We start from the raw sequence: 26548 nt of genomic DNA on the forward strand, positions 1-26548 counted from the left end.
ACGTCCCTTGTGTGCCACACCAGGCATACGCGCTTCATGCATGCCCTCATGCACCCCTTCACACACACTGTGCACGACCCCACCAAGCATACACTACACACTGCACTGCACACACACACTGTGCACACCAGCCTGTCTCCTTCTGCCACAAGGCTCTAGTGCTCGTCTCACTGACTGCGCCAAGCCGGCCCGTGCAGCACCCCCGCTCCCCTGCCCCAGACAGGTTTGTCTCTGCCCAGGCTGTGCAGCTTGGTGCAATCACACACCCCTCCCACCGCTCAGTGCCAGGCACAGCCTGCAGGAGCCGGCTGCATAGGCCTTGCTGCCCCCGCCTGCCCGGCCAGAGGCTACGCCCTGAAGCAGGTCCCCCAGCCAGTTCCACTCCCCACACGTACCAGGGTCAGACTTGGAGAAGGTGTCCAGGTCCAGCAAGTTCCTGGGGAGACAGACAGACGGACGTGAGCCAGGCTGGAGACTTGTCCAGCAACGGGAGAAGTGGGGGAGCTGGGGTCTACGAACCTGGCTCCAGCAGGCGCTCCAGCCCCCAAGCGTTGGGCCCCAGCCCAGCCGCCCTCCCCGCTCCCAGCCCAGGCCACTGGAGTCCATCCACATTAAACCGATCTGCGAGAACAGGACACGTCAGTGGAATCTGCACCCCCGGAGCTCAGACGCAGGGTCCCCAGGCTGGGCAGGAGGGTGTTGGGAGCTGGGAGAGGAGGTCAGTGGCTGTTTGTGGTGGGGGCCCCACCCCTCCCCCAAAACTCAGAGGGGCCTGCCTAGCCCTCAGTAGAACCTCTCCTTGTTGCCATGGCAGCTTGGCAGTGGCACAAACAGTAACTAAAATTAATACTTCTGTTAACAGCTGCTCCCTGCAGCCCCTGACCTCCTGGGCAGATCCACGGGAGAGTCCAGCCTGGCGAGGGGCTGGAGCACCCCGGGGTGCTGTGGGGACTCAGCAGGGCAGGCAAAGCCACAGGCAGCTGGGGAATGGTGACTAGCTGGGGGTGCCCTGACCCTACAGCCCCAGCCCTGTACTAGCCCCGGGGTCCTGTCTCTGCCCTTGGGGCCTCTGGGTGAAACCTCTGCTCTGTGCAGTGTGGAGGAAACGCGGCTGCTCCCCTTTAACCAGAGGCCCAAGGTGTGCACAGGCGAGGGGAGCCCAGCCCTCGGCTCCCTGTCAGTCGCCACCATCACAGGCAGCACTTTTAAACAAACAGAATAACCCACACTTTATAAACCACGGCAAGAAACCAAGATGGCTGTGGGCATGATGCAATCCCAGCAGAGGGCGCTGTGGGGGCGGGGCAGGGCGCTGGCTGTGGGGGCAGGGCAGGGTACTGGACTGGGGGGAGCTCCCAGTGGGGCACTGGCTGTGGGGGCAGGGCAGGATGCTGGATGTGGGGGGAGCTCCCGGCAGGGGGCGCTGTGGGGGTGGGGCGCTGGCTGTGGGGGAGCCCCCAGCAGGGGGCGCTGTGGGGCGGGGCAGGGCGCTGGCTGAGGGGGTGGGGCGCTGGCTGTGGGGGAGCTCCCAGCAGGGGGCGCTGTGCAGGCAGGGCAGGGCGCTGGCTGAGGGGCAGGGCAGGGTACTGGATTGGGGGGAGCTGCCAGAGGGGCACTGGCTGTGGGGGCGGGGCAGGCTGCTGGATGGGGTGGGGAGCTCCCAGCAAGGGATGCTGTGGGGCAGGGCAGGATGCTGGCTGTGGGGGCTCCCAGAGGGGGGTGCTGTGGGGGGCAGGGCAGGGCGCTGGCTGTGGGGGCAGGGCTGGGTACTGGATGGGGGGGAACTCCCAGCACGTGGCACTGTGGGGCGGGGCAGGGCGCTGGCTGAGGGGCAGGGCAGGCTGCTGGATTGGGGGGAAGCTCCCAGCACGGGGCGCAGCTCCCGGCTTCCCCAGCCCCAGGGTTTCATTCTTTCCCAGCCAGCACACGCCAGGCAGCTGCACAGCTGCAAGGGACCCGTGTTACCTGGCACGGCCAAAGAACAAGTCCCTTTGCACTCCCTTTTTAATGCCTTCAACATAAAAATAAGGCATCAGAGCTTCAGTGCGGGCGGGTGCCAGCCCCTGGGCCGCAGCCCCGAGGCCAGAGTCCGCAGGGAGGGGAGGAGTCTAGGAACCCACCTGTGTGCGGGGGGCAGGTGCTGGTGACTGTGGGGCTGGAGCGGTTTGATTTCATCGCCTGGTGGCAAAGAGCCCGTTGCGAAGACCCTGCTGGCAGCACGACTCAGCCAGACGCAGCTCGCAGGACACAGGCAGCTGTTCCGGCCTGGCTCTGAGCTGCTGCTGAGGGTTGTACTCTCCAGCCAGGCCAGGGGTCCTGCGGGCTGTGCTGACTCTGGCTGGGGATTGGGGACTCTACCTGGTTAACAGACGCAACCAGCTGAGCGGAAACAGCCCCCATGTGTGCTGTGCCTGGGACGCTCCATAAGGGGAAACAGGACACTGGCCTGAGACCCCCCTCTGCCCCACAGGGCTGGCCCTCCCCACTTGCCCGATCCCTCCTCCTCACGCGAGGCTGGGGTCGCTGCTCGCTCGAGCCCTGCCTGCCCCTGACTGCGCTGGGGTCGCTGCTCAGCCCCCCCACGTTTCTCTGCACTCCACATTTTGGACAAAAGTGGACATTTGTCCCGTTTGCTCTTTGCCAACTGATCTAGTCGGAAAGAACAAACGGGACGAATGCCCACGTTTGCCAAAGAAGTCGGGACAGCCGGGACAGGGCTTAAAATAGTGACTGTCCTGGCCAAAGCTGGACGTATGGTCACCCTACACCCGGGAGCCCTGGGGGATGCCAAGGCAGAGGGCGCAGAGCAGGGAGAGGCCTTGCGTCTGCAGGCCGGGGTCTGGGCCCCGTTGCTGGGTGCTGCTCACACACAGTGAAGGTCCCTGCCCTGAAGAGCTCCCAACACACAACCAGGGAGTGCAAGAGGAGGAAAGGGAGGATCGCAGGGCTACAGGGACTAGCACCAGGCCCAGCTGAGCGACAGGGTGCAGCACTCCTGGGAAACAGGTTTCTGTGGCCAGTCACCAGCTGAGGGCACCATCACTGGCCAGCCTCAGGGCCCTGTTTCTTGTGGGGCTCGCCAGGGATGTGCAGGTGAGCCCGGGGCTGACCCGCAGGGCTGAGAGCTGGTGCTGGGAAGCAGGTGCTTGAAGAGCAGCAGAGCAGTGCAGGGAGGGGGCTGCACTGGCAGGGCACTGCAGAGCATGCACTGGGGGGGAGGTAGGGTCCGCGAGCTGAACAGGGTGAGGAAGAAGCGGCGTCTCTGGCCCAGACGGTGATTGAACATGACAGGGAACCCATTTACTAGCGCACTCGGTGGTGGCTGAGTGGCTATTGCACCCAGGCACAGGAGCATCGGTAATGGAGAGATGGGCGGGGGCAAAGTGAGAAGAAAAGAGACACTTAGCAAGGTCTGAATAGCCTGACTGAGCGAGCGGGTCCCGGGGCTGCCCCCCGCCCCGAAATAGCAGCAGCCGCAGCACTTTGATCATTCCTGACTGTGTAGAGTTTGACACTGAAAAGCACCAAAGGCTGCTATTAAATCCCCCGAGCTCTTTCCTGTGCCCCATGACGCCTGCTCTCACCAGGGATGGTGGCACATTCAGAGCAGGGTTCTGCCCTGCCTGGTTCTGGGCCAGGGTCCCAGGGGCCTGAGCCCCCTACCCAGCTGGGACTACTCAGAAACTCAGCCAGAACAGAGGGGTCCCTCCACTCTTCCCCACCTGTGCTGGGAGCAGGGCCCAAGGGTGTTTAACACTCTGCTGGGCAGAGCCACACAAGGGAAAATGGTTCAGCTGGAGAAGGAGCCCTTCGGGCCTGGGTCCCAGCTCACTAGAGTCCCTCAGACCAGCTGCCAGCCCGTGTGGGCCTGGGGGCTGCAAAACACCAAGGGTCCCTCCCTGCCCCCTCCCTGCAACGCTTCCAAAATTCTCACTGTTCCTTCATATTTATTTGCAACAGACCCCGCCCCCCCGGCACATCCCGGCTCCGTCTGAGGATGGATGGGCAGATGAGGGAAAGGGGAGTTCTGCACAGGTCACCTGGATTTGCTGTGAGCAGCTGGGTCTGTCAGAGGCAGGTGGCCAGGGGCAAAGAGGGACCAAGCAGACGAGCTCAGGTCGCACCCTGCACAGGGGGCCATAAGGAAGGAGACACAGAAGCGACCGCTCCAAGGATTGTTACCTGGCCTCCCTCCCGCGCCCCATCCTCAATCCCTATAGGTCTGACATGCCCATCCCCATGGCAGTGAAAGAGAGGACATCTGAGAGCAGGCTCCAAGCTATGGCCTAGAACTAGGGGGGCTGCTGAACCCCCTAGCTTGGTTTCCATCATACCCAGGTTCACTGGCTCTCAGCCCCCCACTGCACAAACTGTCCCAGCCCCTGTATGGCCATGCAGAGAGGAAAGGGCCCAAAGCCTTTGGAAGCAGGGGCCAGGCCCAGCAGGTCCGTTTCCTTAGGGAGGTGATGTGGGGAGGCCTGGGGAAAGCTGAGACGCTCGGGCGCCCGAGCCTCGTGCTCTGTCTACGTGCGGAGCTCAGCTCTCTTGATCCAGAGAGCTTCCCTGGCTGATCAGAGGCAACAACTGCTGAATTCCGAACAGCTGTAAAGGGCAGACACGCCTCCTTGGGGAGAGGATGCCATTTCCGCATCTCGCCCCCCCAAAGCACAGGGCGATGTGAGCGATCCATCCCTGCTGATCCAGCCCATGCCCCCCGCCTCCTGGGGCGAGAGCTTCCTCGCTGCCCTTCGAGATCAGACAGTTAGTCCCTGCTCCTGCAGGAAGGGGGTACGGGTCTCCATCTGCTCGGAGCCAGTCACAGCCCTGGCTGCTTTCCCAGCTGGCTGAGGCACTTCTCCTGGGCCATGCACCAAAGGCTGCAGCAGCCAGGCAACAGTGCCCCTGCAGGCCTATTTTAACCAGAGCCTCGAGGGGTCGCAATTGTTCAGTTCACTTAGCTGCTTTGGGGCTTCCCTTTGCACCAGTCAGGCTGGGCTCCCAGGGGTGCACATGGGCCCAGTAACCCCTCAGGCTCCCCTGGCGAGGAGCTTCACAGCCCCCTCATACCCTGGCTCTGCCTCACCAAAACCCTCGTGAGCACACGGTGCTGCCAGACCCAACTGAAAACCAGTGACGAGCTCAGGCGTCTGGCTGCTGCACAGAGCAGGGGTGTTCCCCAGGACACCTGATGGCTCTGCCCCTTGTCCCCTGCCCTCCAGCCTCCTCTGCCTCTGCTTGGACGAGGGAGCCAGACAGCCCTGGGCTGGGGTCAGAACCAGAGAGACGTGGTGAGAACGTGAGCAAACGCTGCCCATGGAGCCATGCGCAGGCAGGGACCCCGCCCGCTCCTCCGCACGTACCGGTACCTTCCCCCCGGCTCATTCCCAGGCGGCAGCAGAGCAGCTCCGGGGCCCAGGCCCCAGGGCAGAACAGTCAACGGGCCTCCAGCCTGTGCAGACGTGTCCACCTGACATTTGGGCGGTGCTGCACCTGCGTTGGCTGGTGCCCAGCGAGCTGCCGGCTGCACTGCTGGGCGCAATCCTCCAGCATGGCCAGGGCTTCCCGATGCCCGTCTGGCTGCCTTTGCTGCCCCTGGTACCACCCCACGTGCGCCTAGGAACTGCGGCCCACCCGGGACCTCTGGGGCTCCCTGCCCCAGACCAGCTGGGTGGGAATCCCAAGCTGCACGCTAGGGAGCCACTGGGAAAACCTCAGCTGTTGTCTTTGCCTGGGCCTGAGGTTAACAGCCAGGCCATACAGAGCTGGGGGGAAGTGAGTGCCTGCTGGGGAAGGGGCGCTGGGTGAGAGCGAGCGACGGGGGAGGGGGTGCACTGGGTGTGGACCAGCTCTATCCTGGGCAGGCCATGCTCTCCCCCGGGCAGGCCATGCTCTCCCCCGAGCGGGACCAGACTCTTACATGGCCCTTGCACCGTGGTCATGCCGACGAAGTCTCACTGAGCGGGGGTGAGGGCTGGCGGGTGTCGCTCTCACCAGCAAACAGAACGAAAACTGCATTTACATTTAGGGGTTAAGAGGAAATAATCACCGAAGAGCAAGTTTGCTGCGTGCGCAGGCTGCACATGCGTCAAACACACTATCCATGCACACACAGCAGGCACACACGCTCATGTACACCCACTCTACGCACACATGGTAGACATGCATGCGTGCTCACATGCACGCACAGCTGGCACACACACATACGTGATGGATGTCCTTTCACGCTCACATGCTGTCACACAGGCACACATGATGGACATGCTTTGCACGCTCGTGCTGTTGCATGTGCACACACAATGGGCATGTGTTGTATGCTCACATGGTTGCATGCACATGCACGGTGGGCATGTGTTACATGCTGACAGGCCATTGCATGCACACACATGCTGGACATGCATTGCAAGCTCACATCTTCTCCCATGCACACACACAATGGGCATACGTTGCTCACATGCTGTTGCACACAAACAGGAATGCATTGCACATTTACACGTTGTCCGACACACACACACGGTGGGCATGCATTGCATGCTCACAGTCACATGCATGCTCACACAAGGGGAATTCATTGCATGCTTGCATGCTGTTGCACACGAACACACGATGGACATGCATTGCATGCTCATAGGCTGCCCCAACACATAAACAGTGGGCATGTGTTGCACGCTTACATGTTGTCAAACACACACGATAGGCATGCATTGCACGCTGTCATTCTATTGCACACAAACACATGATGGACATGTGTTGCATGCTCATACACCGTTTCCCACACACACGATGGGCATGCGTTGCACATTCACACGCTGCCCCCCCACATGATGGGCATGCATTGCACGCTCACACTCTGTCCGCCACACACAATGGATATGCATTGCACGCTCACATGCTGCCCCCCCCACGATGGGCATGTGTTCCACACTGACATGCTGTCCCACGTACACACAATGGCCATGCGTTGCACGCTCACACGCTGTCCCACATACACACAATGGACATGCATTGCACTCTCACACACTTTCCCACACATACATGATGGACGTGTTGCACGCTCACACACTATTCCACATATACACAATGGCCATGTGTTGCACGCTCACACACTGTCCCTCACATACATGGTGGACATGCATTGCACGCCCACAAACACACAATAGCCATGTGTTGCACACTCACATGCTGCCCCCCACACACAGATGATGGACATGCATTGCATGCTCACATGCTGTCTCCCTCACACACATTGGCCAGGTGATGCACACTCACAAGCTGTCCCCCCCATGATGAACATGTGTTGCACGCACACATGCTGTCCCACATGCACACGATGGCCAGGCGTTGCAGGCTCACACGCTGTCCCACATACACGATAGCCAGGCGTCGGACCCTCACACACTCTCCCACATGCACACGATGGCCAAGTGTTGCACGCTCACACACTGTCCCACATGTATGATGGCCAGGCATTGCACGCTCACACGCTGTCCCACATGCATGATGGCCAGGCATTGCACGCTCACATGCTCTCCCACACGCACACGATGGCCAGGCGTTGCACGCTCACACGCTCTCCCACACCCACACGATGGCCAGGCATTGCACGCTCATACACTGTCCCACACGCACACGATGGCCAGGCGTTGCACGCTCACACGCTCTCCCACATACACGATAGCCAGGCGTCGCACCCTCACACGCTCTCCCACATGCACACGATGGCCAGGCATTGCACGCTCACACACTGTCCCACATGCATGATGGCCAGGCATTGCACGCTCACACACTGTCCCACATGCATGATGGCCAGGCATTGCACGCTCACACGCTGTCCCACATGCATGATGGCCAGGCATTGCACGCTCACACACTCTCCCACACGCACACGATGGCCAGGCGTTGCACGCTCACACGCTCTCCCACACCCACACGATGGCCAGGCGTTGCACGCTCACACGCACACGATGGCCAGGCGTTGCACGCTCACACGCTCTCCCACACCCACACGATGGCCAGGCGTTGCACGCTCACACGCTCTCCCACACGCACACGATGGCCAGGCATTGCACGCTCATACACTGTCCCACACGCACACGATGGCCAGGCGTTGCACGCTCACACGCTCTCCCACACCCACACGGTGGCCAGGCGTTGCACGCTCACACGCTCTCCCACACCCACACGATGGCCAGGCGTTGCACGCTCACACGGTCTCTGACACCCACACGGTGGCCAGGCGTTGCACGCTCACACGCACACGATGGCCAGGCGTTGCACGCTCACACGCTCTCCCACACGCACACGATGGCCAGGCGTTGCACGCTAACACGGTCTCCCACACGCACACGATGGCCAGGCGTTGCACGCTCACACGCTCTCCCACACCCACACGGTGGCCAGGCGTTGCAGGCTTACACGCTCTCCCACACCCACACGGTGGCCAGGCGTTGCACGCTCACACGCTCTCCCACACCCACACGGTGGCCAGGCGTTGCACGCTCACACGCTCTCCCACACGCACACGGTGGCCAGGCGTTGCACGCTCACACGCTCTCCCACACCCACACGGTGGCCAGGCGTTGCACGCTCACACGCTCTCCCACACCCACACGGTGGCCAGGCGTTGCACGCTCACACGCTCTCCCACACGCACACGGTGGCCAGGCGTTGCACGCTCACACGCTCTCCCACACCCACACGGTGGCCAGGCGTTGCACGCTCACACGCTCTCCCACACCCACACAGTGGCCAGGCGTTGCACGCTCACACACTCTCCCACACCCACACGATGGCCAGGCGTTGCACGCTCACACGGTCTCCCACCCCCACACGGTGGCCAGGCGTTGCACGCTCACACGCTCTCCCACACCCACACGGTGGCCAGGCGTTGCACGCTCACACGCTCTCCCACACCCACACGGTGGCCAGGCGTTGCACGCTCACACGCTCTCCCACACCCACACGGTGGCCAGGCGTTGCACGCTCACACGCTCTCCCACACCCACACGGTGGCCAGGCGTTGCACGCTCACACGCACACGGTGGCCAGGCGTTGCACGCTCAGGCTCCCCAAGCTGCCCGTGGCGCCCCGCGCCCCCTCGCCCGACGGCCCCGCGCAGTGCCGGGGAGGGAAGGTCTGGCTCTGCCCGGCTGCCGGAGGCTCCCGCCCGCGCCCGGCGCTGCCCGCGGCCCCGCACCTGCAGGAGACGGTGAGCTCCAGCTTGGTGGCCGGGACGCTGGCGGGCGCCGGCTCCAGGGCTCCCGGAGACGCCATCCCCGCTGCCGGCTGCTGCGCTCCGGGCGCGCCGCGCTAAGGCAGGCGCGGGGCGGGCTCCATGGGCGGGGAAGCGGCGGCCCCGGGCAGGTCCGTTCGCCGAGCCGAGCCGGAGCCTCCCGCGGGCGCCCTGCCTCCGCCCCCCGCCTGCGTCCGCTCCGCTCGCCCGGCGCAGCGCGTCTGGCCGCGGCCCCCGCCCCGCCCGGCCCGGCGGGGACCGGCCCCTGGGAGCCCCGGAGCCCGGGCACTTGGGCCCGGCCGGCCCCTGGGAGCCCGCAGCGCTCCGCCCCGCTCCGTCGAGGGGCCAGCCGAGACCTGAGCCCCAGGCGCCCCCCAGGGACCCCACCCCGGCCCGGGCAGGGGGGCACAGGCAGCTCTGCCATGGGCCATGGAGGGGGCAAAGGGCCAGGCACGAGGGGAGGGGCAGGCCCAGGTCTTGGGGAAGCGGTGGGGTAGGAGCAGAACCCCACCGCTGCTGGCAGGATGGAGGGGCAGCCAGGCCCCAGGTCTGTGAGTGGCATTGCATGGGACGCCCCCCCCCATGCCAGCCAGAGCGTGGCAGGGCTCCCCCCATCTGCAGCCCTGCCCGTGTCCATATGCTCCATGGCACACAGCCCTGTGGCCAGGCTCCTGCAGGAGCTCAGCCTAGTGGCCAAAGCAGACTCAGGCAAAGAGTGTCTGCCAGCAGCCACCTGGCTCCGACCCCACTCCGACCCCACAGAAGCACCCAAGGCCATTCCCCCCCCCCCCATGCTGCCGTGGCCTGAAACAAGAGGCAGGGCAAAGGCAGTGGTGCAGATGCCTTTACTGAAAAGATCTGTCACAGCTCGTCAGGGCTGGCATGGGGGAGGAGCCCCAGCTGGCTCTGGGCCGGGCCCCAGCAAGGGGCAGCTCTGGCACTCGCATGGCTTTTAGGTTCCTTCAGCTGCTGGACACACATAGGAGCCAGTCCAAGGTGGGCAACATGTTCAGAGGGTGCTACTGCTTCCTCTCAGTCCAACGCCCCGTGCAAACTGCTCCAGCAGGCCCCCAAGGGCTCCGGAGGGGCTGGATGGCACAGCCTTCAGGCCAATGGTGCTGCTGTAGGTGGCTAGGAAAGCAGAGCGCACCTCCTCCAGACGGGACTCACGGCCTGCCACTGGCACCAGCCTGCAAGACAGAAGGGGGAGGGGTCAGCAGCAGCCTTTGCTGGAGCCAGCTAGCCCCACCTGTACCCCACAGGGGGTAGACATCAGCCCTTCCTCTAGCAAGGCAGGAACACCACAGCCCCCCATGGAGTCTGGCTGCGACCTCCTGCCAGCTAAGGCCAGCTGGCCCCAAGCCAGGGAGTTGGCAGCAGAAAGGTTCTCCCAGGTAGAACCTGTTACTAACCAGTCCCTGGCAGCTGGTGCTAGAGTAGGGGATCCTGGCTGGTGTCCTGGCCCCATGCCAGCCTCGGCTCAGGGTTCCAAGCCCCAACTCTCCAGCACCTGGGCCCCAGTGCTGCGGGTGCTGCTTTCTCCCCCCTATGAAGGGAGCAGAACCAGCCCTTCTCTCTGCTTCCCTCCCCGACCCAAACTCTCTCCATCACATCCCTCAGTTTTACAACAGTCCCAGACCTCCCAGCAGACAGCACCATGAGCTGTCTCCCTCAGTCCACACTGGCCTCAGCAGTCGGCTTTGCAGCAGATGGGCCAAGAGCTGGGTGGGCAGCTCCTGCCATCTGGCAGAGCCTTGCTGCAGCTCCATTGTCCCCTGCCAATACCTCACTTTTTGCTTCGCCTGCCCCCCATCTGCAAGGCTCTTAGGAACCGTTTGTGTGGAAAATGGTACACTTCATTTCTGAGTTCACAGGTCAGATTTTACCCTGGATCCTGGCCAAATTCCAACCTAAGTGGGTCCCACATTCAGTTTAAGTGGATACTACTACACTTCACTTCCTTGGTAGGGAGTTGCAATTGGGTGCATTGGGATTTTTCTGGACTGACGATTATAGTGATAGCATTTAGGGAGCTTTGGGTATTCCCCACTTTCTTCTGCCCCTTTCACCCCCCGTCCTCATACAGCCAGCTCTGCGCACGGGACAAGCTAGGCTGGATTATGGGGGATTGGTGAGTGGGTGAAAGCCCCAAGGCTTCCAGCCACAGTCACTAGAGTGAAGAGATTTTGCACATCTGTTCCGCTGCAATCCTGGACTGTGTCTGCGTCACTCTCCTAGAGCAGGGCCTGGTTCCCCTGGGACCTGCTCTCCTCTCCAGCTGCTCTAGGTACAGCTTCAGGGCAGGGGAGGAGAGAGAAGATAACATGATATTCTAGATGAGAGTGATTACAGTTCAAAGGCAGCTGTTGGAGGGTTTAGGATTGAAGCAGTCCTTGCTGTGTCTCCACCAACAAGCACAGAGCGTGGTTCTCAGAGAGAATAAGACATTCCTCAAAGGTCATGCCAAGGGCAGAGCACAAACCTTCCCCTAGAGACTTCCCTTTAATCTCACTAGCGCCTGGCTGGCTCTCTCTTGGCACAGTTAGTGAGTGGAAGCGTTAACCATCCACAGCCAACAGCATTCGTCCGGAAACAGCAGCAAGAGGGGAGATCTGGTGGGAGGCTTAAAAACACCAAGTGATACTGAGGCAGCCATCTAGGCCGCTAGTTACTTTCCTAAAAGCCAAGGAGAAGGGCACGCTGGGGAGGTAACACATTTAACAGATACAGAGGAAATACTTTAGTCTGTGGAACTCCCTGGCTCAGAATATTAAGGCAACTTGTTAAAATTAAAAAAAAGAATTACATATTTATATGACAAATAAAAAAATCTCCTACTGTTCAGATAATCAGACTGTTTCATGCAGCATAGAAACAAGGGCACATCTTTGGCTGTGAATCTGGACTTGCCATGTATTTACTTCCCAGCTTTCAGCTGCTTACCTGCACAGCTTTACTGTAGTGCTTCATATTTAGATTCCCTGTTTATTTTTGAAGGAAAAAAGGTGGCCTGGTTTCCTTCAACAGAGAGAGGTCAACTAATGGTTGTTAGTACTGCAGACTAAGTCATGCATACATCCACTGATGAGCAGTCAAAGATCTGAGGCAGGCTTTCAGCCAGTCCCCCAGTTTTGCCATCGTATAGATGGTAGGCTCGGATACTGCGGAGGTGTTAAAGCTTCACGGGACGTTTAAACCCCAGCTAAGGGGGCAAGAGGATGCAGTGCATGAGACAAGACTATGTCCAGGCCAAAACGCCAAACTGGAGCCTTTTTGGTAGAGGCCTACAAGAGATTCTGCATAACGACTCTTTGGAAAATGTCCTGTCAGCAGAGAGCAAGCCTGGGAAAGCTCAGTCCATTAGGTGCAAGCTGCATACCCAGAGGGAATTACAATGGAAACGGGTTTGCATCCTGAACTAGGAGACAGCTGCAACTGTTACCAACAAAGGCTGCTACTCAGCAGAGAAGTAAGGACCTGAACCCCAGATCAGGCTTGGAGAAGTCCCCTGGATTACCCCGCTTGACCCACAGGCAGACCATTCCCGATGGCCGGTCTAGCCCCAGCGTGTGGAGCTTAGGTAGGTTACAGGTCTGAAAGCCATGGATAGCCAAGGCAGGTGGACATTGGGGCCACGGTCTCAGTTGTGAATATTTTGGGGGTAGCAGTGGTTAATCGATTATACAAATCTGAGGAAATGAGCAATTCTCCCTTGTCCATTGCCCTCGGTCTGGCTGGGCCCAGAAGTTACACTCTGAGCACGTCACATGCTCCAGATTCCAGGTGCAGACGTGTCCACTGCAGCAGGACCCAGCCAGGACCCACAAGTCACAGCTGTGGAGCTAGTGACTCTTCACACTGAAATCCCAAACCAGAGACAACACTTCCAGGAGACTGCGCTGGCTTGAGGCCAGACCCACCTAGGCTTCAGAGTGAGCCTCAGCTGCAATCCCACATTGTTAGTACTAGCTGTTCCGGGGCACTGCAGCTACCCGAGCCGGGGGGAATGGACGCATTACGTATTGGGTAAGAAACCTGCAGCAGCCACCAAAGGAGATGGATTAAACTGGTTATTCATTGACACTATGTCCTTCAAGATGTCTCCTCCCACCCCTTCCTGGCTGTCAATCACATCTCAGAGCTGCACAGAGTGCTTCTCACAAAGGAGGACCTGTCACCACCTTGTGTGGCTGAAGCTCAGGTTAGAAGAGGCCTTTCTGAGGTCGTGCCCAGCATCCCTCCCAGGGTTTCTGGCTGTTAGTTTAGGGTTTGCAGCAGTGCAGGAAGGTACAGAAGCTGCTGCTATGGTTCTGGCCTGCAGGACAACAAATGGTCACATTTAATCAAATACGGCTGGTCGCACGGACAGTTTGTCTCAAAAGAAACGTGTTTTCCAGGTCTCCGACCCTCCACCTCACCCCATTTTATGAGGCTTCCTGAAGCCTTCACTCACAGTACGTTAATAGGATGCTAGGAGAGAGCAGTGCAGTTGTTTTCAAAACTAGAGCAATAAGATTAGCTCACAGTGCAGTGCACTGACTGAATCCACCACTTTGCAATCACTAGATTGACAGTTCAGAGGGTAGAGGCACCAGCCTACATTTTTTTAGTTGCAATTAAAATGCATTTAATGTCTTTGAAGTTCCCTCACAAGTAACTTTCTGTTTGTGGAGCAAAGTGTTTGAGTCACAACAGTTCTATGAAGCATATGTCAGTGTTTATTTGGCACCGTGGGTTGCACTGAACCATGCACGAGCAAGTGGACAAGCTGAGGGTGGGGGGAAATAAGCAGCAGCTCAAACATTTTGGAGGGTCTGGAATCCTTGAGTGCAGGGGACTGGACTAGATGACCTCTTGAGGTCCCTTCCAGTTTGGTGATTCTAAAACATGGGAGAGATAAAGGGTCTATCTACACAGCAAAGAAAACCCCATAGCTGGCCTGTGCCAGCCAACTCAGGCTGTGGGGCTGTGTCACTGCTGTGTAGATTTCCAGGCTCGGGCTGGAGCCCAGAAATCAACGTCGCAATGGAACAGCCCTGCGAGTCCAAGTCAGCTTGGTTCTTCTTTGCTGTGTGAACAGACCCAGAGAGGCTAAGTGGGATCCAGGCCTGACTCCTCCCATTCCCCCGCAGTGTTATACGGCAGAACTGCAACCTCTCTGAACTTGTGCCCAAAGGGTGCAATGGCTCCAGTGAAGAGCCCGGGATTCCTTCCCCTGCCTCAAGGCTGGGCACAGTTCACCTAGCACTCAGCAAGCCAGGTAGTGCGTACGCCATGGCTGAACTCTGAGTGCTCAGTGGCAGAATGCACTTTTGATAAGCATTAAGGTAGGGCAGACTTCGGTAGCCCTAATTATTCTTGAGACTAATGCAGCTCTCTGGCTTGTCCCAGTTTCATAGCCAGCCAACTGTTACGCACAGGGAGCCATCCTCTCTGCTCAGTACACTTACAGGCAACTGTTAGGGAGCTCATCCGGGAAGCTGCCAGGGAGAGCGGCGTCTGTGCTCAGGATTGCATGCTCCTGAATACTGCCACACCCTGTTACCATCTGCCAGCTGCCAAAGTCTGTAGAAACGGAGGATCCAGGCAGGGAGTGGTCCACTGATCTGGGTCAGAAAGAGAGAGGGGACATGGGGCAGTCAGTGAAGTCATGCAATCACAGGCTTTTCTGCTAAACTCTTGTGCCAGTGGGCACAGTGGGGTTGACTGCCAACATCTGTGCCAGCACGTTGTGATGCTGGAGGTGAGGGTGCGATGACAAGTGGTACTGGCACATAGCACAAGGCAAACCTTCCTTCCAAAAGCAAAAGGAGAAGCCAAGCTGGTTGTGACTGAGAAAGCAGTAGATTCATTTGTGACTTGGTAGAGCAAAGCTAGCAAGAAACAGAGGATCATGCAGGAACAGGGAAACCCACCAGCACGTCCTGCCCCCAGAACCAGAACCATGGACACTGCTCCGCAAAGGGGATCCCTCCACAGCCCACTTCAGCTGTTAACACATCTAAATGCAACTGTGGGGACTTTGAGAATAAGAATGTGGCTTGTCTGGTGCCTTCATGTACTGGAGACAGTTTGGGAGAGTCCTCGAGAGCCCTGCTTCTGCACTCAGTGGAATGCGAGTCCCTGTGGGAACCCTGATCTTAGGGGAGAAGGCAGAGCAGCCACACCTGCGCCTGGTGTGCCCAGCGAGCACAGAACTGAAGACCTGTGAAGATGCTTTGTATTCACTCATCAGGAGCAGGATGCTGCAGTAGCAGGCAGTTAGGCCAAAGGCCCCCAGGACAGGAAAAGGAGCCCAGAGAAGAGGATGTACTCAACGCATGCAGCCCCCTACCAGGAAGAGAAACATGAGTGGACTTGGGGAGTTCCTCTGACAATCTCCACGAGCAGACGCCTGGAACTGCCTAAAGTCATTGGACCCTGCAACGTGGCAGTGTAGGCACACGGTCCACAACGCAGAGCTCTCAGCAATCTGAAAGGTGGTTCTGAGTGTGACAGCATGATGGTGGGGAGCTGGGGAGCAAGCCGGCATTGCTGTTTACTTTCTGATTTTACAGTAGCAACCTAAGGAAGAATTGAAGAAAAACCTGGGGCTATGAGCATGCCATCACAGCCTGGAGCTCGGGCAGCTGCTGGCATTGCCAAGGGCTGGCGTTTGCCTTTGACCAGCAGTAGCCATCCAGAGTCTTAGAGGTCACCAGTACATACAGAGAATAGGGTGTCTCCAGCTGTAAAAGGCCATGACACCTACATAAGAGACACTTGATTGGTTCTCAATGCGACAACCTCTGGATTCTTAACATGGATCAGAAATAGCACAGGCCTCTCCCAGAATGGGGGTTGGCTGTTAAAGCTTAGCACATGCCTTTTACCTGGGTGCCTGTGCTGAGAGATGTAGAGCCCTGTCCCCAGACTCTCCAGTTCATTGGTCTTCCAGAGATTCTGCAGCGCGCCCCCTGGCGAGGACTCCCGTCCCAGCAGATAAAAGCTTCTGGGGATCCCCTCCCTGGAGAATGATGATGCTATTTCAATGTTGGAAGAAGGATCTCCTGGTTCCCAGGAAAGAGGCACGAACCCAAGCAGTAAGAGCTGTTGGTGGTAAGAGCAGAGCCCGCTCCAATGAGCGCTGGAACGCTGCATGTCACAGGTGGAAGCACAGAAGCCAGGTTCGGAGGGCTGAGCCCAAGTGATGTTTGCTGTAGGGAAGAATTCCCTGCTGTGGCAGGTGGGCGTCGCTGAAGCACAAGGTTTAGGGGACAAATGTAAAGAAGCCAGTTTGCTCCCAAAAGGCTACACTTACATGGTGCTTTGCAGACCGGTAACAAGGACATCCCACGCCCCAGCGCACCGAGCTCCTTATACCCAAAGCCACAGTTCAGATGTGCTCACCCCCTCCCCTCTTAGATCTCCTTGAGAGAAAGGAGCAGCGATCTGAAGGAAGAGGGGACGCTGGGCAGATGAGGACAGTACAATGCTGATAGCCAGAAGAGGGGAAAGGATTGGGAAGAACGCAGGAAGCAAGGGGCAGCAGGGAAACGAGAGTGGAACTGCAGGTGAGGGCTGGCGTCTGGTGAGGACAAGGCTGTAGCAATGGGAATTCAAAGAAGAGGTGAGGAAGGGGACACTAGCTGTCCCTTTGGAGGGCGTAAGGGGCAATCAGAGGCAGGGAGGCCAGACCCAGGAAGGTGACAGTAGCTATGGTGCATTGCAGGCAGGCAGAAGGAAAGGTGAAATAGAGCTTGACAAAGCAGCAAGAGGACTTAGCAAATGGGGAGAGGGGACACACGAAATGACAGCAGGATTATGGGAAGGATTGTGAGTTGCCAATAAAGCCAGGCAAGAGAAGCCAGGGGAAGGGGCTGGGCAGACAGGGGAGGAGATCTATTCTGGAGGGGCTGAGTTTGAGAAGAAGCCAGGGTGCAGAAGGATGAGACAAGTCCCAGAGTGAATGCACAGAAGGGAGAGCAGGGGCACCAGCTAGTGAGAGAAGAGCGGAGGGTGAGGAGTGTGAGGTCAGTAAGGCAGGGGAGAGCAGCAGAGCCATTACCAGGGGACACACAGAGGAGTACTCTGCTGGTGGCACTCGGTGAGGCCGGGTTCATGTCGAGGTGAGATGATCCCAGCTGCAGAAGTCCAGGCAGTGAGACTAATGGCACACCAAGGTTTTGGAGGCAGAGGGAAGAAAAGAGACTGCTTGGAGGCAGACAGGAATGTGCCAGTGCTCTAGAAAAAGGGGCGACTGTAAAGAACTGTCTTCTGCCAAAATCATTTGTTTTATAGCCTCCGCAGACCCACAATGCGATTGGACAGCCTGCCCTGGGGGGAAACAGATTCAAATCTGGAGTCACACCTGAAGTTGGGCCAATGGTTAATCACCCCCACTTAAAAATTTGCTTCTTATTTTGAACCCGAATTTGGTTAGCTTCAACTTCCTGCCATTGCATCTTGTGCTTTTGTCTGCTAGCCTGAAGAGCCCTCTAGTATCAGACACCTCGTCCCCACGTAGGCACTTCCAGAGTGATCAGGTCACCTCAGATCCTCTTTGGTAAGCTGACTCGGTAGAGCTTTGAAGTCTCCCTGTAAGGCAGGTTTTTCAGCCCTCTTCTTTGAAGCCTGTAGGCAGTGAGGAGCTAACTACACAGCAGCTGCTGTGCTTACCACCAGTAGTGCCACCTTCAGCACCGGCCAGGGCTAACGGAAGGGACAAGCCTGGAGTGGAACGACAGCAACGTGCCCACAAGGACTTCGGAGGATCCTGGGGAAAATGGGGTGCACGTGTCTGGATTCTCCAAGCCCACCCGGGACATGGACAAGGACGAATCCAGGCCAGACTCCTCATGGCTGTGAACTCGAAAGTCCAGAAACACTCGCACCAAGGAGCAATTTGCTCTTTTAGGTTTAGTCTTGTGGGGACCAAAGGCATCCAAATGGTGCAAGAATGTGCCTAAAACCCTTGTATTTGGGAGTTCTTAAAAGGCCGCATTGCAGGCCAAAGAGGAAAAAGCCAACAGAAAGCACAAAGCATCAGCTCCAAGGCCAAAGGGGAGATAAATACTATTTGAACTGGATCAGTGGTGTGGAGTCTCCTTAAGGCCCGTCCTGCTTGTCCCACTGCCCCAGAGCAGCAGCACCCTCAACTCTTGCTGTATCCTCCAGTATTTACCAGAAGGGAGAATCTCATTCCCATTTCACGTGGCTATTACTGTGCTGCCACACAAAAGCTCTGTCCAGGAGACGGGGAAGTTCAGAACAGTAAAGACATTGAAATAGAACTGGCATAGAGGACAGACAGGAAGCCACCCTCCAATTATGGTTCTGCTGAAACAGAAACAGTGGTTCGGAGCCCCAAGAATTGTCAGAGCAGTGGCCTTAACACTTGGTTTTGAAGCCAGGTAGTGTGCACTCCAGATGCCCATTTCTCCTCTTGTAGAGCAGATCCTAGCCACTCCAGAAGCTCCAAGTCAGAAAGCCAGCCCTGCACACTGCAATCAGGGTTGAGGTTGAGGTTGCATCTACAACAGGCAAATGGAATTAGGATATTCCTTCGACGCAGACACTGCACAAGAGTGTGTTTGGCTGTCAGCAGCGCTTGGTCGGGATACTCCGGATACTTCTGTTACAATTGCTCTCCAATTCCCTTTCTTATCAAAGGGATGTGGATAATAAAACAAGCAGAGCAACACGCTGTCACAGAGCATGGGGGAGTCCGGGCCTTGCACCCCCCACTTCCTGCGATCCACAGGGACTCTCAGCCAGCTGGTAACACAGCAGGTTTATTAGACGACAGAAACAGTCCAAAACAGAGCTTGTAGGTACAGAGAACAGGACCCTCAAGTCAGGTCCATCTTGCGGGGTGGGGAGCCCAGACCCCGGTTCTGGGCCTCCCCCACCGCATCTTCCCAGCCAGCTCAAAGCTGAAACTCCCTCCAGCCCCTCCTCTGGCCTTTGTCTCCTTCCTAGGCCAGGAGGCCACCTGATTCCTTTGTTCTCCAATACCTTCAGTTGGCACCTTGCAGGGGAGGGGCTCAGGCCACCAGTTGCCAGGAGACAGGGTGTCGGCCACTCTCTGTGCAGACACCATCACACTGGCCCTCTAGGGCTGTGCATCAATCACACACCCTGATCCCACCACCTAGATCCTTAAGAAAGGCATAGGGGAAACTGAGGCACCCACCCAGTATTCAGAGCAAACATTAAGAACATCCCTATTTCATCACACATGCCCTGTGGGTAGGCCTGACCATCAGCACCAATGCCTGAGCAGCCATTCTTCTCCAAGAGTTTTCTTGGCTACAATCAGTTAAAGTTGGTGACAGCTGCATATCTTTTTTCCCAACCACACATGGCCACTTTTTGGAAGACAGCTATATCATTTTTGTAAGTTGCCAGACTAACCTTCTGGTGACCTAGGATAGAAACAGGACTTTTCAAACTTTCAAGTGTTTATTCCCAGTTATTCCCAGTTGCAATCAGCCACCCATAATGCCTTGGTGCAGCAAGTTTCATGGCTGTAGCTCATGAGGGCCCTGGAAATCCCACATTGGCCTTTTGATTTTTGCTGGAATGACTGAAGTTGAACTTTTGGAAACTCCTTTTACCCCAGTCTACTTCCCAACTGCCTCAGCTTCCTGGGCCTCCATGTTCCACCTAGGAGCTTTACAAACATCCTCCCCCGCTGTAACTGAATCCCTCCGTTCTTGGTTAAGCACACTAAAGAGAGAGGTGGTGGCAGGTGGAAGGAACTAGTATCCCAGACTGAGATTTTAGTTCAATAGGAGTCACCTGATACAATACCTAGTGCATAAATAATAAAGGCCCAGTTGGACCTAAATTCTGTAGCAAGATTCCTGGATTCTGAGTCTCCCTGCTGGGGCAGACGCATCGAACCAAGAGTCGTTTTTAATGAAGTTGAAAGTGAGTGGTGGGGGTACAGCAGCCCAGGTCTATTTTAATATTCCATTCAGGTTTCCACTGGCCCCACATTAACTATGTCAAAGAACTGAAATAATCCCTAGAGCACTTGGGAAAGGGACAAGAGCTACAGCTCTAGGGCGGAGGCACCAGGGTGATGAGGGGATGGCCACATGCAGGCGCGACAGAGCAGGGGAGGGGAGACTGGGTGGCAGGCACACCAACAATTCAGGTCCGAAGAGGGCAATAGATTAGGAACGAAGGTGTCTGCAGGGGGTGCACACAACTATATGCTGTCACAGCGGGATCTGCATCAGAGCTGCACCCTTCTCACAAACATCTGATGGCGGAGAGGGGACGCTAGGATGCAAATGAACCTCAGACCCCCCGAGTGGGAGGAAAATCCCTCAGAAACAAGAGACAGGCTAGTGAGACAAGATGGACAGAATATAAAGGGGAGTGGCACAGCTGTCCCTTTACGCAAGTGCAGCAGGACCATTAAGTCTGCTGGCTCCCTAGGCGGGCCACAAACTAGCAACTGCTACCCTAAAATGGTTCCATTTAATTAGGTCATGGCTCCCCATGCAGCACCTTTTCCCACAGACACTCTCTGGCTTTCCGAGCATGCGGCCTGCACGGAGGGAGTCAAGGCTTTCAGCACAGCAGCAGCCAAGACTAGTTCCTCTTCTACGAAGTGTGAGAAGACTCGGGTCAGCCAGCCTGGCTGCTTGGTTGCATCTCACCCCTTTTCTGCCATTCTTCACATGCCATTTGTCCATGTTGTTATAAACCGTGTGGCGAAGAGGCTGCATTGCCCTACACCCTTACACTAGTGCAAGCATCACCAAATTCAGCTGCAAAGTATTAATGCTCTTTAGAAGGTTAAAACGATCACAAACTGGACTAGAGCACTGATTCCAGAGGCAGGACAGGCAGGTTTCTTGCAGTCCCTTCCAGCCCTCGGATGGAAACAGCTGGTAAGTGGCACTTGGCAGCTAGTGGCATTTACAATATTGGCTAAATCTCAGGCACCTATTTACCAGGCTTCTTAATGCTGTAGCATCCTGGAGCACAATACTGTACGAGCACAGTTCCCTTGCAGCATAAGCCACATGCCAATTACAGAACTACACGTAAGCAGGGACCGCAAGGTGCAGGATTTGTTATGTTAAACCAAGACAGGTGGCTCCAGCCTCCTTTGGAAAACCTCCAGTGAAGGAGCTTCCATGAGCTCTGTTCCATTGTCCTACTGTTCTTATAGTTGGGATTTTTTTTTCTGTGCTTTAATCTACATCTGCTATGCTGTGGTTTGAACCCATTGGTTCTTGTCCTGCCCTTGGTGGCAAAAGAGAATAACTTTTCTCCATCTTTTTTGTGGCAGCCTTTCAAGTATCTGAAGACCACTATAAGATCCCCTCCCCCTTAATTTCCTCTTTTCCAAACTAACCATACCCAGTTCCTTCAGCCTTTGCTCGTATGGCTGCATTCCTTCCCTTTGATCATCTTTGTCGCTTGCCTCTGGATCCTTTCCAATTTCTGTACATCCTTTCTATACACTGGTGACCAAAGCTGGACACCGCTACTCCAGCTGAGATCTAACCAACGCTGAATAGAGCGATACTATCATCTCCTGTGACTTGCATGCTATGCTTCTGTTCATGCAACCTAAAATTGCATTTGCTTTTCTTGCAACAGCATCGCATTGCTGACTTATGGAGAGGCTTTGATCCACCACAACACCCAGATCCTTCTCAGCAGTGCTGCTGCCAAGCCAGTTTTCCCCCATTCTGTATTTGTGCATTTGTTTTTTCTTCCCTAAGTATAGCACCTTACATTTTTCTTTGTTGAATTTCATTTTGTTGTCTATAGTCCAGTTCTCCAACTCACCAGGATCCCTTTGAATTTTAGCTCCATCCTCCAAAGTGTTGGCAACCCCCCCCCCCCAGTTTGTGTCATCTACAAACTGGATCAGTCTGCTCTCTATTTCTACACTCAGGTCATTAATAAAGATGTTAAACAACACCGGACCCAGAACAGATCCCTGTGGAACCCCACTTGAGACCTCCCTCCAACCCGACATCATTCCATTAATAGTTACTTTTGTTTGCGGTTGTTTAACTAATTATGCATCCACTTACTGGTAGTTCTGTCGAGCCTGCTTTTCTCCAGCTTACTTATCAGAATGTCAGGTGGGACTGTGTCAAAAGCCTTGCTAAAGGCCAGGTATATTATGTCCACCACATTCCCCCTATTCACCGAACCAGTTACCCTGTCAAAGAAGGAAATCAAGCTGGTTTGGCAGGATTTGTTCTAGGTAAATCCATGCTGGCTGCTAGTGATCACTCCTCCATCCTCCAGGTATTCGCAAATGAAATGTTTTATACATGGCTCTAGTAGCTTCCCAGGTATCGAAGTCAGGCTGACTGGGCTATAGTTCCCTGGCTCCTCCTTTCCCCCCTTTTTAAAGATGGGCACAACGTTAGCCCTTCTCCAGTCTTCTGGGACCTCAGTCAGGATCTTGGCAATGTCACACTCTTCGCCACAGTATCAGTTCAATTTGTAGCATAATTAGAGCTTCAGTTCTGGAAAGACTCATTTCCTTCTGCAGTCAGGTGTTTCAGTCCTGGTCCTGGCAAGCTTTGGGCCTCGTTTTTCTTTAGGACATAGAGAATGACAGATGCCCAGCACAGACATGGTAAAACCTCTAGCTACCAAGCACCTCAAAGCAACTGTGAGAAAAAATGTCCCAGTGGGGGCTGAAGAGAATACATTATGGTCACCAACTACAGCATCCGCAGATTCCACTGAGTAGCCACATCCATTGGGGTGCCGCTCTTTGCAGTCAGAGCACTTTACTGAACTGGCTGCAGCAGCATCTAAAGAGCTAGGATTTCCTGTGATTCACGCAGCCACCAGAAGACCCCGGGCTGGATTCCTTGCCTCTTAACAGAACACAGCACACCAGGGTTGGTTAATAGACTTAACGAAAGCATGGGCAACGTTTGTCCAGTTTGCTAATCCAGCGTCACGAGGTGTGTGCTCGCAAGTCAATGCCCCAACACAGACACACTGCATTTTTCTGCAGCTTCACCAGCTACTACTTCCAGCAGTAGTGTGAAACATGAGCTCCAGGGCACTGTCTCTACAGCTCAGTCCACACGGGCACAAGGAATCGGCTGGAGAGACCGTCATGCCCTGCTCTGCAAATGCCTGGCAAGTTTGGGACACAGCCTATGTAGAGGTGTGGTGGGAAGTGGTTTTCTGTCAACCAGAGACCTGACATCTGACTATGCCTTTGGACTGGGTCATGGGCCACTAATCACATTATTAGTATGACAGAAGCTCCAGCCCCTGAAGAAGCCCACACACTGGCCAAGTGTAACATATGCAACATTTCCTTCGAGGATGCCCCAGTGGAAACACCTAAAGGGTCATCCTGGTGCCCTTCCCCTTCCTCCACTACACGTCTGTCGGCATTACTCTGCTCTCCATTCTGGCTGCACCTGGAACAACTGGGATTAGCTGCTTGAAGTGCTGTTGGCCCACTAAGAACAGTCCATGTCTCCCCTGCTGCTGCTGCGTGGCTAAGTGTTTTGTTGCCATGACCACATGGCCAGAGGATTAGAAAGTCAAGTGCAGTTATTTCCTCAGTTTAGACCTTCCCCAGGAACCAGCCTCCAGCTGTAGAGACAAGAGCATTTCTGGCAGCAGTCAGTCAGCGGACTCCAGCCAAGTGTCTGGCTGCTGAACACTGTTCGTAAGGGGCCAAGGGAAAGGGCTTCCTCCTTGCTCCCCTCTGCCTCCAGCAGTGATGCTGGATGGACAGGTCAGTAGGTAGGGTGTGCCTCAGGCCCCCTTTATACAATGGGGCGAGTCATGTTCTCCCATCTCACAGGGCGGTGTAGGGAGAAATACACTGATGAGTGGGAAGCACTTTGAGATCTACTGATGAAACACACTATAGAGGAAATAATAATATTGACTATTTTGCATTCAAATGTATGTTCCCCCCATCCCCAGGTAGAACTTCAGCTGGAGATTGTTATAGACCCTCTGTGACCGGATGTGACCTGGATTCACGTAGCCAGAGAGGAGGCACCAGCAGTGCTGAGTGAGGCAATGCAATCCCTTCCTCTCCCGAGCAATAGGACATGCAGACACCATTCATGGAGTTCAGGCCAAGGCGAAGGCCCCAGCCATGTCAGTCTCTAATTACGAGGGTGTATTTGGACCATGCCCCCGGCTCGCCCAGGAGTGATCAGCTCAATCCCTGGAGAAGGACGGAAGGCTGTGTATGGACCAAGGCATGGCTGGATTCAGCAGGGAAGTGGGAGCTGGAGTAGGCCGTGTATGGACCAAGGCGTGGCTGGATTCAGCAGGGAAGTGGGAGCTGGAGCAGTGTAACTGGATCCAGAGGACTAGATCAACTGCTGCCCTGCCAACTGCACCCCTTTCCCCAGGGTCACCCAGACATGAGCTTACAGCTGGCGTTCGGGGACACGGGTGGAGAGGAAATCCAAGCTGCTTCTGTATCAAGGGAAGCACATCTCTACTCTGTGCTGGAGCTGCTGGCCGAGAGAGGTTCCAGCTGTCTGCATACAGCTGACTTGATCCCCTCAGCCTTATTACTGATGTTCTCCTCTGTGCTCCTGGCTCCAGTATTTACTGCTGCAGAGTCCAGCCCAGGTTCACCCCACCCCATGCTCTTGTGTGGGAGCCTGTATATTCCAATTGTCCAAGGGAACAAGAGTCCAACTCAGCCCATTACACACAACCGTCTCCACAAGGCAGCCAGGGCTGGAGCCAGTATGAACAGGACTTGTCACGTTAGAAGAGCTGTGCTCAGAGTTCCTGGGGAAGTCACGGATCAGCGTAATGACGAGCTGGAAGACTCTAGAAAGGGGAGGAATGTTCCTAGTGGAAATCTCAGTGTACTTCTGCTTGGTCCCAGTTAACAGCATGAGACTGCCACCCCTTCTTGGGCACTGTTTATCAGGGCAGAGAAAGAGCTACCAGCAGGGCATATGGATGGACAGAACAAACTTTACCCTAACTGGCTGCTACTGCCTCTCCCCAGCCATCTTTTGGGACCCCAGAAACCAGCACAACCCTCTTGGGTGTTCACCCTGAGTGGGAAAGGCATCCTAACCAGACAGACTCAGGGAGGGACATCAGCTGCACTGGCTTCTGCTAAATCCTGAACACCGGGGTTCTGCTATTATCCCTCCCCGGGGGTCACTTTTCCTTCCCCCACCTTGTTTCTCTTCCTTCCCCTCTTATAAGACAGAGGCAAAAAGTCTGGCTGAGCTGCCAAGACAGCGCCTCCTTTTACAGCAGACTGGGAGCCTGTGACCAGAGAGGCAGCTTAGCCCGTGTCAGTGAGGGGCTACGCTGGGCCTACGTTACTCCAGCAGGGAGGTTGCAAGCAAAAGCAGCCATCAAGAGACAGAAGCTGCATTTCTCTTTGCTATTCCCCCCAGCCCTCCTTGGACCATTATCTTCCCCGCATCTGAGCCTGTTCATTCCAAGACAAAACGGCAGCAGCAGCTGAAGAGAATCAAAATGACTGCCTGCGGCAGAGAGAGGACCCTTCAAACTAGCTCTGGAGACTGTCAGTGATTTCTCTCTGTAACACAGACTCCACACACACACACACACACCAAGTGCAATTAAAGGCTCTGTTTTCCTTCGGTTTCTCTGAATTGAGGAGAGGTCAATACAATTTAAATGGCGGCTGTTGTGATGGGAGTCACCAGCGACAACTCAGCAGGAAACCCCACGTAGTAGTGAACAAGGGCTTAACAACAACATCTCCCTCACTGGCCCTCAACACACAGAGTCGTAGCTGCAGGCTCCTCCTCTCCATCCCTCGCTCCCCAGACTCCCCGCCCGAGTACCCCAGCTCACTGGTGCTGCACAAAGGCAGTGATCAGACTCCAGAGGCTGCTGGAATGCCCTTCGTTATGGAAAGCAACTCACTTGGTTTCAGCCCAAGTTTTAGCCTGTGTCCTGGCTAATCTCCCGGCTTCCCTGGGTTCTCACCACACCCCCCTGCACTGTGGGAAAGCACAGCCACCACATAGCCCGACGTACAGGCTCAGAGCCCCTGCGCTGTGCAAGACTCACTGCCCACTCTTCACCATTACATCCTCTGCCAGGGGTGCCCAGGGGTTCAGGGGAACAGACTGAGATGTCAACGGGTGTAATTCAGTTGGAGCAGGTCCCAGTCCCCCCGCCTCCACATGACACTTTGCTTCAAGTCTCCTGTGCACCTACTGAACACTTGCTTCCAAGCACAGAGCGCACTCCAGCACCGGGAGAGCTGGGCATGCAGGAGGAAGAGACCAGAGACCCTGTACTTACTGAATCAGCGGGGCTGAGACTGGCGCGCAGTTCATGTCAGGTGGG

General features: G+C 56.2%; 2 protein-coding genes across 10 annotated transcripts in view; both read right to left on the bottom strand.

Moving 5' to 3' along the window:
• The window catches only part of CPNE9 (copine family member 9), a 33747-nt gene extending 24406 nt beyond the window's left edge, over window positions 1-9341 (bottom strand). For both annotated transcript variants that reach the window (XM_039482179.1, XM_039482178.1), the window contains exons 1-2: window positions 9194-9341; window positions 396-436 (exon numbers count right to left, since the gene is read on the bottom strand). In XM_039482179.1, the coding sequence (XP_039338113.1) occupies window positions 396-436; window positions 9194-9270 (118 nt within the window). In that variant the 5' untranslated portion in view covers window positions 9271-9341. The remainder of the gene's footprint in view (window positions 1-395; window positions 437-9193) is intronic.
• A 718-nt stretch (window positions 9342-10059) lies between these two features.
• MTMR14 (myotubularin related protein 14) overlaps window positions 10060-26548 on the bottom strand; it is a 59799-nt gene continuing 43310 nt past the window's right edge. For 4 of the 8 annotated variants that reach the window (XM_039547428.1, XM_039547425.1, XM_039547427.1 and 1 more), the window contains one exon: window positions 10060-10419. In XM_039547428.1, coding sequence (XP_039403362.1) covers window positions 10239-10419 — 181 coding nt within the window. In that variant the 3' untranslated portion in view covers window positions 10060-10238. Of the gene's footprint in view, window positions 10420-14679; window positions 14836-23471; window positions 25034-26548 lie in introns of those variants that run through there. The other 4 variants (XM_039547426.1, XM_039547422.1, XM_039547421.1 and 1 more) reach the window with 2 other exon arrangements.

The sequence above is a fragment of the Mauremys reevesii genome, linkage group 7 (genome assembly GCF_016161935.1).
Source record: "Mauremys reevesii isolate NIE-2019 linkage group 7, ASM1616193v1, whole genome shotgun sequence".
Classification (NCBI taxonomy): Eukaryota; Metazoa; Chordata; order Testudines; family Geoemydidae; genus Mauremys; species Mauremys reevesii.